The 16,006-nt window shown below is 47.2% G+C and overlaps 1 protein-coding gene across 3 annotated transcripts in view; it reads left to right on the top strand.

Annotated features, from left to right (window-relative positions):
• The window catches only part of LOC139273200 (N(4)-(Beta-N-acetylglucosaminyl)-L-asparaginase), an 81,185-nt gene that overhangs the window by 3,839 nt on the left and 61,340 nt on the right, over positions 1 to 16,006 (top strand). For all 3 annotated transcript variants that reach the window (XM_070889783.1, XM_070889782.1, XM_070889784.1), the window contains exon 2: positions 5,307 to 5,445. In XM_070889783.1, the coding sequence (XP_070745884.1) occupies positions 5,307 to 5,445 (139 nt within the window). The remainder of the gene's footprint in view (positions 1 to 5,306; positions 5,446 to 16,006) is intronic.

Below are 16,006 nucleotides of genomic sequence, written 5' to 3'. Positions count from 1 at the left end.
AGATCTGGACCATTTAGGGGTGAAATCAGGGTTAATGTTTTCACAGAGTAGTGAAGAACAGCATCTCTCGTCCCCAAAAGGTTGTGGATGCTGAGGGTCATTGACATTTTCAAAACTAAGATTGATAGATTTTTGTTAGGTATGGGTGTCAAGGGATATAGAGAAAAGACTGGTAAATGGAGTTGAGTTACAGATGAGTCATGATCTAATTGAATAGCAGAACAGACTTGAGGGCTGAAGGGTTCCTATGTAACATTTATCCCTCAGCCAACATCACTGAAACAAATTGTGTGCCCAATTATCTCACTGCTGTTGGACCTTTCCTGATATAACAGCAATAACACTTCAAAAGTACTTCATTGGCAGTGAAGCACTTTGGGATGTCCTGAGGTCATGAAAGGTGCTTTATGAAAGCAAATTCTTCAGTTAAATGGACTTTTCATTAATGTCACTGTGCTCTGAATAGCATTCCTAATTCCTAAAAGAAGGAACTTGCATTTATATAGCGCCTTTCATGACCTCAAGACGTCCCAAAGCGCTTTACAGCCAATGAAGCACTTTTTAAGTGTTGTAATGTAATACTGTACAAAAATTCAGTAAGAAAAGTAACTGCGCATGGTGGATCGAACCAATGCCACTAGCTGCAAACTTACACTGCACATCTATAATATATCTACACTTCAAGGTCCAACGCAGTGCGATAGCAAGTTATAGGACTGATGCAATTTTCAATTTGCACACTTCACTGAGCGCCTGTATATAGCTTTTGTGCTGTGGTTGGTGGGGGGGGAGGTGGGTGGGCACTAAGCCCACATAGGAGAGGGGAAGTTAGAAGAAAAATGTTTATGCAGAGCTATTATGAAGCCAGATATAGGAAAGGTGGGTGCTCACGGAAATTTGTTCTCAAATCCCCTTTGAGATCCATGTGCACAGAGTAGAGTGTATGCTCAAAGCAACTTAAATGATGGTTGTCAAAGTTATTGATTGTCAATCTCAGCACAGGCCTGCAGAAGGTTGGGGTACAAACTGGTTGGTTGGGTCTCTGTGCAACTCTTACTGCAGATACTGTTGGGCCTGTAGGTGGCACTGGTGGGATAGCTCCCTCTGTAGATCACTGTGCTGAGAATATTTCCCAAGTTGTGTCTCCAAATCCAGATAGAAGGGTTCATCCACTGAAGCATGAGGAGCACATGTTTAAAATCTCTGCCTTGCCCACCTTCCAGGAGGTTTCAATTATTAAAAAACACCTTCCAAATATAACAACATAGAACATTATGCACTTAAAAAAAATACTTGGTTATTTTTTCTGGATGCTTAAAAAAGGGCTGGATATGAATTAATTTTCTAAAGAACGTTTGTGGTATTTCAGTGGAAGAAAATCTGTTTTTGATGTGTTTACAACTCTGAAGAATGGCCCATACTTTTTTTTTACTGTTTTAAAAATTATTTTCAAGAAAGGATCTGAACAACACCTTGTTGTGAATGTCGGAAGAAAAAGTATGTTTTTCCTGCCAATGCGATAATGCGTTGCCTCAGTCACTGTCATGCTTTCTTCCAAGTTTTATGAAGATTAAACTGAACTATAATTTTCAATCTCATGCTGCAGCACCTTACATAGAATCATACAGAATAAATAGCACAGAAAAAGGCCAATCGGTCCATGCCAGCATTTATGTTCCACCCGAGCCCCCTCCCATCCTTCCTCATCTAACTCTGTCAGCATAACCTTCTGTTTCTTTCTCCCTCGTGCTTATCAAAGCTCCCCTTAAATGCATCTATACTAATCATCTCAAGCACTCCCCGTGGTAGCGAGTTCCACATTCTCACCACTCTGGATAAAGAAGTTTCTTCTGAATTCTGTATTTGATTTCCTGGTGACTATCTTATGTTGATGGCATCTAGTTTTGCTCTTCCCCACAAGTGGAAATGCTCTCCATGACTATGTCAAAACCTTTCATAATTCTAAAGATCTCTATTAGGTCACCTCTCAGCCTTTTCAAGAAAAAAAAGGAGGGTGTAGGAATAACAATCATCACGTTGGCAGAATTTTGGGCAAAGCATTTACATTTTCATGGAAAAATGGACAGAATTGTGGAATTCAAAACAGGTTGCACCTCCTTTATCCAGAATTCCCTTATCAGGAACCACCCCTCATCTGGAACCATTCCCGGCCACCGGGTGGCGCACGCGCAGAACTCCGACATGAACAAATTGAAGTCCTTCCTCGCTACTGACTCCCGCAATCGCTGGCCTGACCCCGCGATCCACCACACCCCCGGCCCCCATGATTTCTCTGCCACACTCCCAACCCCAAGCCAGCCAGCTCCGCTATCCCCTTGCTCAGTACCTGTACCATCCGATTTAACGTGACCTCCCCTCATCCAGAATAATTCTTTATCCAGAACAGGCCAGGTGCTGAGGGTTCTGGATAAAGGAGGTTCAACCTATACATAAAACACCAGTGAAAATGGTGGAATCTAATGCACTGAAAGTCAAATTTGACCTGCTGAGTCAATATCAATCTCTCAGCCTGGTCATAAATGGGTGGAACTGAGAATTGAAAGCCCAAAGCACCAGTAAAATATTCTGAAAATCCCATGTAATAAAAAGGGAATTTAACTTTGACGGACACCATAAATCAGTGGCCCTGGTTATGGGTTCACCCCTGCATCTTCTACCCAGACACAGGGAGATTGGGCTCTTGCACAGAAAGTGGGACGAGTGGAGAGAATCTCTGGGACCTACCTTCCACTAGCCACTGCAGAGCAATATTTTTAAAGGTTTGGTAAGCACCTGCTGGGAAATTATGTGTGGTGGTTGTGACCTAAGGACCAAACCAGTACATATGTGCATTTCAATTGCCACACTGTAACTAATGTGGTAGGTTGCAGACAAGGCTTAGAATAGAGTTCTCTACCACTTCCTGTCTTCCTCATTAATAAAAACATGAAAAGCTCCGACCACACACGAGATCCTCAGCATCCTTTGTAGTGCCTTAACCTGCCTGCCAGTTAACTGAATCTGCAGTGCAGAAACGGGCTCCTCAGCCCAACTGGTCTATGCCAGTGTTTATATTCCATACTAGCCTCCTCCCACTCGAAATACCTCTTCTCGCCCTGCCCACGTATTCCTCAAGAGTACAATGGGCCGATATTCTCTGGAATTTAGAAGAAGAGGTAATCTTATTGAAACCTATAAAATTCTTGGAGGGCTTGACTAGGTAGATGCTGAGAGGCTGTTTCCCCTGGCTGGAGAGCCTAGAACTAGGGGAGATAGTCTCAGGATAAGGGTCCATCCATTTAGGACTGAGATGAGGAGAAATCTCTTCACTCAGAGGATTGTGAATCCTTGGAATTCTCTGCCCCAGGGGGCTGTGGATGCTCAGTCATTGAGTATTCAAGACTGAGATCGATAGATTGTTGGGCCCTTAGGGAATCAAGGGATATGGGGATAGGGCAGGAAAATGGAGTTGAGGTCGAAGATCAATCGTGATCCTTTTGAATGGTGGAGTGGAGTTGGTACGAAGGGCCGACTGGACTATTCCTGCTCCTATTTCTTGTGTTCTATTTGTTTCTCCCTCGTGTGCATCAAGCCGTCCCTTAAATGCATCAGTGCTCTCTGCTTCAACCACTCCATGCGGCAGTGAGTTCCATACTCTGTTTAAAAAAAAAACTCCTAAATTCTTTATTTGATCTGTTAGTGGTTATCTTATATTTATCCCGCTTGTTCTGGACTCCCCAACCGGTATAAACAGTTGCTCCACATCCATCTTGTGGATTCCCTTCATAATTAAAAAAAATCTGTATCAGATCTCCTCTAGCCTGCTCCAGCTTTTCTAATACAGTCCCCATTGCGTAACATGTGTGCGTTCGTGCTATTATGATATGCTCACTCTACACGGTGGGTGGTAAAACCACAATAGGTTGTAGGAATGAAATAACTCCCGAAGCTGCCTGAAGTCTCCACTTTCCGACTGCCTCCCTTCAGGTCGCTTCAATCAGCTGTTCGCACTGTTAACAACCAAGCAGGCCATCGGAAAGTGGAGACTTCAAGCAATTGGTAGTTCCAGCAGTAGAATTATAACTCTTTTTGGGGGGGGGGGGGGGGAGAGGAACAAAATAAATATTAGATCAGATGCCCCTGCCCCCCCCCGATCTGGGGGACACGCCAGACACTTTTAACTGCCCCGTTATTTTTAAAAATGTTTTTTTGGTTTTTTTTGTGATTTTTTTTTTTTGGGGCATTAAAACCATATATTTTTCAAGTGCCCCCTATAAAAGGGGAGGGGGACACTAAAAATCCGGCAATTAAAACAAATTAAACTTTAAAACATATAAAATCAAATTAAAATTTGGTTGCCAGGGGTAACGATGCACTCCAGTCCCTCCAGCGCCCACCTCTCGCGGAAGGCCGCGAGCCTACCGGTGGACACCAGCAGTAGAATTACATTGTGCTAAACCACTGTGCCATCTGGCCCTCCTCAAAATAACTAGAACTTAATGAATCTGTTAAACTGCTCTTTACCTTTAAAAAGGTCATCAGAATCATAGAATAGTACAGCACAGAAGGACTTAAATCATTGTATTTCATAGAGAACTGCAGCACAAATCAAATAGAATAGTCTCTACTTAAATTAGGCAATTAAATATAATGAGGGGGGAAGAAAGGAGATATATCTATCTATACATTTCTGTCTACATCTATATCTGTAGATATTGCTGGACAGCAATAGAGTCATCGAATAGTACAGTACACAAGGAGACCATTCGGCCCATCGAGTCTGCACCGACTCCTTCAAAGAGCAATCCAGTTAGTCCCACTCCCCTGCTCTTTCCCCATAGCCCTGCAATCGTTTCTCCTTCAAGTATTTAACCAATTCCCTTTTGAAGGCTACTATTGAATCTGTTCCCACCACCCGATCAGGTAGTGCATTCCAAATCCTAACCACTCATTACATTAAAAAAAATTTCCTCATGTCGTCTCTGGTTCTTTTTCCAATCACCTTAAATCTGTGCCCTCTGGTTATGGACGCTTCAGCCATTGGAAACAATTTATCTTTATTTACTCTATCTAAACCCTTCATATTTCAGCTCAAGAATTGTTGGACTGACTGCTCCCACTTCATGGCACGGTACATTAGCTGTCCCCTGAGGTCCACCAGGAATAACAGGCTTGAGGGCCTGTTCCTATGTTCTTACCATGCCACTCCTGAGTGTTGCAGATTTTTGACAATATTGCAGGGTAACAGCTCCAACTGAAGGAAAATATATTAATAAATGAAAGTTTCTTTCTGTTTCAACTTACAGAACTAGAGAACGACAAAGAGACAGGCTGCTATTTGGTGGCCCGTGGGGGGTTCCCAAACAAAGCCGGAGTCGTCCAGTGTGATGCTGCAATCATGGAAGGGCTACCTGGCCGTTTTGGGGCTGTAGCAGCCCTGCCTGGGTATGTGCCGACTGTTAATTGTTGTCATTATTATTAACGGATATTCCCATTTTCATCGGAATTGCTCACTTTTACATCATGTATAATTTAGAATCATAGAATGATAAAAGATGGCCCGAATGCCTCCTTTTGCATGATTCTATGATACAGCAAAGAAGGAGGCTATTCGGCTCATCGAGCCTCTGCCGGTTCTTTAGCAGAGCTATCCAATTAGTCCCACTCCCCTGCTCTTTTCCCACAGCCCTGTAAATGTTTCCTTTTCGAGTATTCTAATTCCCTTTTGAAAGTTATTATTGAATTTGCTTCCATCACTCTTTCAGGCCAGAACATAAGAACTCGCTGCGTAATTTGTATTTTCCTCATGACTTGGATGTCCATGTATGTCGATCATTAAAACATCATAGACAGGTACAGAAAATAATCAAAAAGGCAAATGAAATGCTTGGACTAGAATACAAGAAGGTAGAAGTTATGCTACAGCTATACAAAGCCCTGGTTAGATCACTTGGAGTACTGTGAGCAATTCTGGGCACCACACCTTAGGAAGGATATATTAGCCTTGGAGAGAGTTCAGCGTAGATTTACTAGAATGATACCTGAACTTCCAAGGGTTAAATTACAAGGAGAGATTATACAAACTAGGATTGTATTACCTAGGATTTAGAAGGTAAGGGGTGATTTGATTGATGTTTTTGTTATAGAGCCACCTGGTGGACTACTGATGTATATAATAATAAAGCCAGGTGCTGTGCAGTTCTCTGTATTTACTGTGTCTCAAGATACCACAAAATTGGTGACGAGGATGCGATTGCGGATTCCCTAGCTGAAATTTTTGTTGGAGGATAATCCTGCCAGCTGATGGAAGGACTGTTAAAGGTTCTTCGTTTTGCAGAAAACTTAAAAATCCGAGGTAAAATTCGAGCACACGTGGCTGAACTGTCGACGTTGCCAGAGTCCAGATGGCCACGCCTATGGGAATAATAGGGCGCTTGGGTGAGTTCCATCATGACCGAGAGACGTTCGGAGCATATGTGGAGCAGCTAGAAATGTTTTTCACCGCGAATAGTATCGTCGAAGTCCCCGATTATGTAAACCGTAACCGGGCAGTTTTAAAAATGAATCGGGCAATTTTCTTGACTGAAGCAGGGTGTATGAAACCCTGAAAATTGTGCTAGTTCTTGTCAAGCCAAAGAACGCGCCACTGAAGCAGAGTCTAACCAAGTTAGAACAGCACAACAGTCCTGAACCCCTGGAAATTGCTGAAAGTTATCGTTTTAGAACACACGATCAATTAAATGACGAGGGTATCAGTGAAAAAAAGCTATCTGTTCACTGTCACTTCGGAAACTTTCAGGACCGAGCATTGAGTGACCACTTTGTGGGTTGAAAAATGAATGTATCAGAAGTACATTTTTGACAACCCCTAACTTGACTTTTGATTTAGCTTGTCAGATAGCTATGTCACTGGATATGTCCGACTGTTAGTCCTAAGAATTTCGCACCATTTCTAGTCGGCTGACAACCAAGGTGAATTGGCTGCAGGCTAAAAGTAAAAGGCATTTGGGCCCTAAGGCCTCAGCAAATGGCCATGGTAACTGTTGTGTATGGAGAAAGAGTCAGACTGAACACTGTGAGCTCAAAGTAAAGTGTGACCTTAGTCTTTTATTGCAGGTCTCCAGAGTACGTCTCCAACCTGTGAAGCCTCCTTAAATACCTGTGCTCCCAAGGGATTATGGGATCCCTTGGGACTCCAGGGGGTGAGCCCTCTGGTGGCTGTATAGAGTAAATACAAGAGTACATATATAACAACACTCCCCGCCCCGCCCCATAAAAGTAAATAGTGTAACGATTTACAATGTGAGTCGATCTGGGGTCCTCCTTGCCCTGGTTGATCGTCTCGGTGTGAAAGCTGGTGTTGTTGAATCATTTGTTGAGCCCTTGCTGGGCTGCTGTGCAGCTGGCCTTGCTGGGCTGCCTGGCGTGTTGGGCCCTGCTGGGCTGCTGTGGATGATAGGTTCTGCTTCATGATCAACCGTGGTGCCAGTTGCCACTGGTGTGTATGTTGGGGGATCAAAAAAGGTAGGGTCCAAGGTGGGTTGCTCAGGATAGTCCCTGAATCTGAGTTTGATTTGGTCCAAGTGTTTCCGGTGAATGAGTCCATTTGAAAGTTTGACCCGAAACATCCTGCTCCCCTCTTTGGCCATGACAGTGCCAGGAAGGCACTTGGGACCTTGTCCATAATTTTATACCAATACAGGATCATTGATTTCAATCTCGCGTGACACATTTGCGCTATCATGGTATGTACTTTGTTGAAGCCGCCTGCTCGCTACCTGTTCATGTAGATCAAGGTGAACTAACGAGAGCCTTGTCTTAAGTACTCTTTTCATGAGCAGTTCAGCAGTTGGGATCCAAGTGAGTGAGTGGGGTCTCGTGCGGTAGCTAAGCAGGACTTGGGATAAGTGAGTCAGCAGTGAGCCTTCAGTTACCCTCTTCAAGCCTTGCTTGATGGTTTGCACTGCTGTCTCTGCCTGACCATTTAAACAGGGCAGATGTGACATGTTTGATCCCGTTATGGGTCATGAATTCTTTGAACTCAGCCCTGGTAAAACATGGTCCATTGTTGCTCACCAGGACATCGGGTAGGCCGTCTGTGGCAAACATGAGCCGCAGGCTTTCAGTAGTGGCAGCGGACATGCTAGCCGACATTATCTCACACTCAATCCACTTGGAGTACGCGTCTACAACCACAAGGAACATTTTATCCAAGAACGGGCCTGCATAGTCGACGTGTACCTTAGATCACGGTTTGGAGGGCCAAGACCATGAACTTAACGGCGCCTCCCTGGGTACATTGCTTAACTGCGAGCATGTATTACATCTGTGAACGCAGAAATCTTGAGTCCGCATCGATACCGGGCCACCACACGTGGGATCTGGCTATGACTTTCATCATTACGATGCTTGGGTGGGTACTGCGGAGGTCATTGATGAAGGTGTCTCTGCCCTTCTTGGGGACCACGACTCGATTGCCCCACAGAAGGCAGTCTGTCTGTATAGACATTTCATCTTTGTGCCGCTGGAACAGCTTTATCTCTTCCTGCGTTTCCACTGGGACACTGGACCAGCTCCCGTGAAGCACGCAGCTTTTGACTCGAGATAATAAGGGGTCCTGGCTTGTCCAGGTTTTGATCTGCTGGGCAGTGATGGGTGATTGCTCACTCTCAAATGCTTCCAAAACCATGGCTAGATCTGCGGGTTGTGCCATTTCCACCCCCTTGGTGGGCAATGGCAGCCTACTGAGCGCATTGGCGTAGTTTTCTGTGCCTGGCTTGTGGCAGATGGCGTAGTTGTATACTGACAACGTGAGCGCCCATCTCTGGATGCGGGCCGATGCGTTGGTATTGATCCCTTTACTCTCGGAGAACAGGGATAAAAGTGGCTTATGGTCAGTTTCCAATTCAAATTTTAGCCCAAACAGGTATTGATGCATTTTCTTTAGCCCATAGACACACGCTAACGCTTCTTTCTCAATGATGCTGTTGGCTCTCTCAGCCTTAGACAGACTCCTGGATGCATAAGCAACCGGTTGCAGTTTCCCGAAATCATTAACTTGTTGCAATACACACCCAACGCCATATGATGACGCATCACATGCTAGTACCAAACGCTTACATGGATCATACAACACAAGCAATTTGTTTGAGCACAACAATTTTCTCGCTTTTACAAAGGCATTTTCTTGGCTTTTGCCCCAGAACCATTCGTCCCCATTTCGTAGTAAGACATGCAGTGGTTCTAACAATGTGCTGAGACCCGGTAAGAAGTTACCAAAGTAGTTCACGAGTCCCAGAAATGACCACAGCTTCGACACGTTCTGTGGCCTCGGTGCATTCTCGATTGCCTCCGTCTTCGCATTGGTGGGCCTAATGCCGTCTGCCGCAATCCTCCTTCCCAGGAATTCCACTTCAGGCGCCAGGAAAACGCACTTCGAGTGTTTTAACCTGAGCTCCACGCGGTTAAGTCGACTAAGAACCTCCTCCAGGTTCTGTAGATGTTGGACTGTGTTCCAAAATGTCGTCCTGGAAGACCACGGTGTGCGGGACCGACTTCAGTAAGCTTTCCATGTTTCTATGATATATCACCGCCACTGATCGGATTCCAAACGGGCATCTGTTATAAACAAAAAGACCTTTGTGCGTGTTGATGCAGGTGAGGGCCTTCGATGATTCCTCCAGTTCCTGCATCATGTAGGCTGAAGTCAGATCCAGCTTCGTGAACGCCTTTCCTCCCGCCAACATTGCAAAGAGGTTGTCGGCCTTTGATAGTGGGTATTGATCCTGCAGAGAGAAATGATTGATAGTTACTTTGTAATCGCCACAGATTCTGACGGTGCTGTCTCCCTTGAGGACTGGGACAATAGGACTGGCCCACTCATTGAACTCGATCGGGGAAATGATGTCCTCTCTTTGCAGCCAGTCTAGCTCGATCTCTACCCTTTCTCTCATGTACAGTACTGCACTCGCCTTGTGATGGATGGGTCGCGCCCCCGGAATTAGGTGGATCTGCACTTTTGTTCCTTGAAATTTCCTGATGCCTGGTTCGAACAGCGAAGGAAATCTGTTTTAAGACCTGGGCACACGAAGTGTCGTCAGCGGGCGATAGCGCTCAGACATCGTCCCAGTTCCATGTATCTTTCCCAGCCAGCTCCTGCCAAGCAGCGTGGGACCATTGCCCGGTACCACCCAGTGTGGTAGCTTGTGCACCGCTCCATCGTAGGAGACCTTTACGGTAGCACTGCTGATTACAGGAATCAGTTCTTTCGTGAAGTTCTTAGTTTTGTGCGAACTGGAGTTAAGACTGGCCTTGAGGCCTTGTTGCACCACAACCTTTCAAAAGTCTTTTTGCCCATGATGGACTGGCTCACGCCTGTGTCCAGTTGCATTGACACCGGGACTCCATTTAGTTCAACATTCAGCATTATCGGAGGACAATTCGTGGTGAATGTATGCACCCCATGTACCTGTGCCTCCTCGATCTGCGACTCTGGTTCATCGTGATCCTCCGTGGATCTGTCCTCCTCTGCAACATGGTGGTTTACAGGTTTAACAGGCTTTGCAGCTCGCCTGCACACTCGGAGGTGTCCCATTGTTCCACAGCCCTTGCAAGCATACTCTTTGTATCGGCATGAATGGAAACTATTGTGTTCCTAACACAGATGAGGCTGCACACAGGGAGGTTAAAGTAACAGAGACCTCAGTCTTTAATAAGACACTCCAGAGTGAGGAACAGGCCTTAGGGGCCGGCTTATATACAGTGCTCCTAAGGGATGCTGGGATCCCTTGGGACTTCAGGGGATGAGCTCTCTGTTGGCAGAACATGGGAGTGCATGCTTTACACATACACAACATCACTCCCCCCCCCCCCCCCCATCCCCCGCCCCAAAGTCAAAGTGAAAACTATTTAAAAGGTGAGGCGGTCGGGAGCCTTTCTTTCCCTGGTGGACTGCTCGGTACAAATGTCTGTTCTAGTGTGTTGCCTGTGCCCTCGCTGGGCTGGCGTGTTGTTAGCCCTGCAGGGCTGCTAGGTGAGCCTGGCCTTGCTGGGCTGGTGGGCGTGATGGGTTCGATTTCCTGGTCTGGCATGGTGTGTCGTTGATCCTTTGGCTCGAAAAAGGTGGTGTCTGCTGTAGGTTGTTCAGGGCAGTCTGTGAACCGCAGCCTCGTTTGATCCAGGTGCTTTCTGCAAATTTGTCCATTGTCTAGTTTGACTACAAACATCCGATTCCCTTCTTCAGCTATCACCGTGCCCGCGATCCACTTGGGACCATGTCCATAGTTTAGCACATACACAGGGTCATTCAGATCAATTTCCCGTGACACAGTGGCGCGACCATCGTTTACATTTTGTTGCTGCCGCCTGCTCTCTACCTAATCATGCAGGTTGGGGTGAACCAGCGAGAGTCTGGTTTTAAGTGTCCTTTTCATGAGTAGCTCAGCCGGGGGCACCCCTGTGAGCGAGTGGGGTCTCGTGCGGTAGCTGAGCAGTGCTCGGGACAGGTGGATTTGGAGTGAACCTTCTGTGACTCGTTTAAGGCTCTGTTTGATGGTTTGTACTGTCCGCTCTGCCTGCCCATTGGAGGCTGGTTTAAATGGGGCCGAGGTGACATGTTTGATCCCATTGCGGGTCATGAATTCTTTAAATTCGGCACTGGTGAAACATGGCCCGTTGTCACTGACCAGTATGTCAGGCAGGCCGTGGGTGGCAAACATGGCCCTCAGGCTTTCAATGGTGGCGGTGGCGATGCTTCCCGACATTATTTCACGTTCAATCCATTTTGAAAAAGCATCCACCACCACCAGGAACATTTTACCAAGAAACGGGCCCGCATAGTCGACATGGATCCTCGACCATGGCCTGGAGGGCCAGGACCACAAACCTAGTGGTGCCTCTCTGGACACATTGCTCAACTGAGCACATATGCTGCATTGCCGTACACAGGACTCTAAGTCAAAGTTGATACCGGGCCACCACACGTGGGATCTGGCTATTGCTTTCATCATTACTATACCCGGGTGTGTGCTGTGGAGATCCTAGATGAACGTCTCCCTGTCCTTTTTTGGTAGCACTACGTGGTTACCCCACAACAAGCAGTTTGCCTGAATGGACAGCTTGTCCTTTCGCCGCTGGAACGGCTTGATTGGCTCTTGCATTTCAACGGGGATGCTGGCCCAGCTCCCATGCAATACACAGTTTTTTACTAGGGACAGCAGAGGATCTTGGCCAGTCCAAGTCCTAATTTGGTGGGCCGTGACGGGTGATTTATCATTTTCAAACGCTTCCATGACCGTCAACAAGTCTGTGGGCTGCGCCACCATCAACAAGTTTGCAGGCTGCGCCATTTCCACCCCCATGGTGGGCAATGGTAGCCGACTGAGAGTAGCCGACTGAGAGCATCCACACAGTTCTCGGTGCCTGGCCTGTGGCGGATGGTATAGTTATACGCTGATAGCGTGAGCGCCCACCTTTGTGTGCGGGCTGAGGCATTAGTATTTATCCCCTTGTTTCCAGCGAACAGGGATGTGAGGGGCTTGTGATTGGTTTCCAGCTCAAATTTGAGGCCAAACAGGTGCTGATGCATTTTCTTTACCCCGAACACACACGCTAATGCCTCTTTCTCAATCATGCTGTAGGCCCTCTCGGCCTTAGACAAGCTCCTGGAACCATAGGCGACAGGTTGCAACTTCCCCGCAATGTTAGCTTGTTGTAATACACACCCGACTCCGAATGACATTGCATCACATGCTAGCACAAGTCTTTTACATGGGTTATACAATACAAGCAGCTTGTTGGATCATAAAACTTTTCTGGCTTTCTCAAAAGCAATTACTTGTTTTTATTCCCCATACCCAGTTCTCACCTTTGCGCAGTAACACATGTAGGGGCTCTAAGAGGGTGGTTAACCCCGGTAGGAAGTTAGCAAAATAGTTGAGTCCCAGGAATAACCGCAGCTCCGTGACGTTCTGTGGCCTGGACGCATTCCTGATAGCCTCTGTCTTGGTGTCTGTGGGCCGAATGCCATCCGCCGCGATCTTTCTCCCCAAAAACTCCACTTCTGTTGCCACGAAGACGCATTTCGCCGCTCTTCAGCCGTAGCCCTACGCAATCCAGTTGCTGGAGGACCTCCTCCAGGTTTTGTAGGTGCTCGGCGGTGTCCCGACCCGTGACCAATATGTCGTCCTGAAAGACCACCGTGTGTGGTACCGATTTGAGTAGGCTCTCCATGTTTCTCTGGAAGATCGCTGCAGCCGACCGAATTCCAAACAGGCATCTGTTGTAGATGAACAGTCCTGTGTTGATGCAGGTGAGGCCCTTCGAAGACTCCAGCTCCTGCGTCATGTAGGCCGAAGTCAGGTCGAGCTTGGTGAACATCTTGCCTCCTGCCAGCGCCGCAAATAGGTCGTCTGCCTTCGGTAGCAGGTATTGCTCCTGTAGCGAGAAACGATTAATAGTTACTTTACTTTATAATTGCCGCAAATCCTGACCGTGCCATCACTTTTGAGTACTGGAACAATCGGGCTGGCCCACTCGCTGAATTCCACTGGGGAGATGATGCCCTCGCGTTGCAGCCTGTCCAGCTCGATTTCCACTCTCTCCCTCCTCATGTGAGGTACCGCTCGCGCTTTGTGGTGAATGGGCCGTGCCTCTGGGACCAAGTAGATCCGCACCTTCACCCCGGAAAAGTTTCCAATGCCTGGCTCAAAGAGGGAAGGAAATTTGTTAAGAACCTGGGTACGTGAGGCCTCATCGACATGTGATAGCACTCGGATGTCATCCCAGTTCCAGCGGATTTTGTCCAGCCAGCTCCTTCCAAGCAGTGTGGGGCCATCGGCTGGGACAATCCAGAGTGGCAGTTCGTGTACCGTGCCCTCGTAGGTGACCTTGACCATGGTGCTGCCCAGGACACTGATAAGCTCTTTGGTATACGTTCTCAGTTTCGTGTGTGGATGGGGCTCAGGGCTGGTCTGAATGCCATGTTGCACCACAGTCTGTCAAACATCTTTTTACTTACGATGGATTGGCTAGCGCCAGTGTCCAGTTCCATGGCTACAGGTAAGCCATTCAATTTTACGTTTAGCATTATAGGTGGATATTTCATCTCAAATGTGTGCACCCCGTGTACTTCAGCATCTGCCTCCTCTCTCTGAGGCTCAAAATTGCTTTGATCCACCATGGACTGATCTTCCTCTGCCACGTGGTGGTTAGCAGGTTTTGCAGAGCTTGCAGCTCATTTGCAAGCTCGTTGGAGGTGCCCCATTGTTCCACAGCACTTGCAAACATACCCTTTGAAGCGGCATGAATAGGCTGAATGGAAGCCTCCACAATGCCAACAAGGTGTGAATTGCCTTTGTTGGGGACTCTGAGTCACCTGGGTCACCTGAGGCCTGCTGGTAGTTGCAGACTCGTGGGTTCTGTCCTGTACATTTCTGCTCACAAACGCAGTTCCAATTAATTTATGAACATTGCTAGCACTTGTGTGCTGAGAGATTTGTTTGGTGTTATCACAGGTGGACATAAGTGCCTGTGCTATCGCAATGACCTTATTGAGGGTCGGTGTCTCTACAGTCAAACGTTTTCGTAGGATGGTCTTGTGGCCAATGCCCAGTACAAAAAAGTCTCTGAGCATTTGCTCCAGGTAGCCATCAAACTCACATTGTCCTGCAAGTCGACTTAGCTCGGCGACGTAGCTCGTCACTTCCTGACCTTCAGATCGCTGGCACGTGTAGAACCGATACCTCGCCATCAGCAGACCCTCCCTCGGGTTAAGGTGCTCCCGAACCAGTGTACACCGCTCCTCGTACGACTTATCTGTGGGTTTCACCGGAGCCAGAAGATTCTTCATGAGGCTGTAGGTCGGTGCCTCACAGACTGTGAGGAGAACCACTCTCCTTTTTGCATCACTTCCTTCTCCGTCCAGCTCATTGGCTACAAAGTACTGGTCTAGCCCTTCGACATAGGCTTCCCAGTCCTCACACTCCGAGAACTTCTCCAGGATGCCCACAGTTTACTGCATCTTTGCGTTGGATTCGAATTCTCGTCGCCAGTTATTGTGTTCCTAACACAGATGAGGCTGCACACAGGGAGGTTAAAGTAACAGTGACTTCAGTCTTTAATAAGCCACTCCAGAGTGAGGAACAGGCCTTAGGGGCCAGCTTATATACAGTGCTCCCAAGCGATGCTGGGATCCCTTGGGACTTCAGGGGATGAGCTCCCTGGTGGCGGAACATGGGAGTGCATGCTTTACAGATACACAACAGAAACGATGATCACCCCCGCAGCACCAACAAGGTGTTAATGGCCTTGCATTCATCATCCTTGATGGTGGACTCTGAGACATCTGCGGACGTGTAGCTGCAGGTATGTGTGACCTGCCCTATATTTTACGATTCGAAAGCAACATCACTTTGTTTACAGTACTTGTAGCAGCACTTGTGTGCTGAGAGATTTGCTTCGTATTGTCACTGGTGGCAATGAACGCCTTGGCTATCGCCATGGCCTTACTCAAGGTTGAGGTCTCTACAGTCAAAAGTTTGCGAAGCATGGTTTTGTGGCCAATGTCAAGTACGAAAAAGTCTCTGAGCATGTGATCCAAATGTCCTTCAAATTCGCAATGTCCTGCAAGGCGTCTTAGCTCGGCGACATAACTTGCCACTTCCTGGCCTTCAGACCTTTTGTAGGTCTAAAACCAGTACCTCGCCATCAGAACGCTTTCCTTCGGGTTCAAATGCTCCCGGACCAGTGTGCACAAATCGTCTTACGATTTCTCCGTGGGTTTCGTTGGAGTGAACAGATTCTTCATGAGGCCATACGTTAGTGCCCCACAGATGGTGAGGAGGATCACTCTTCGTTTGGCAGCGCTCTCTTCCCCATCTAGCTCGTTGGCCACAAAGTATTGGTCGAGTCGCTCCACAAAGGTTTCCAAATCATCTCCCTCCGAGAATTTCTCCAGTATGCCCACTGTTCTCTGCATCTTTGGGTTCGCTATCTGTATCTCCTCGCC

The sequence above is a fragment of the Pristiophorus japonicus genome, chromosome 9 (genome assembly GCF_044704955.1).
Source record: "Pristiophorus japonicus isolate sPriJap1 chromosome 9, sPriJap1.hap1, whole genome shotgun sequence".
Classification (NCBI taxonomy): domain Eukaryota; kingdom Metazoa; phylum Chordata; class Chondrichthyes; family Pristiophoridae; genus Pristiophorus; species Pristiophorus japonicus.
The sequence above is the reverse complement of the archived record's forward strand: the minus strand, read 5'-3'. Positions and strand labels throughout refer to the sequence as shown.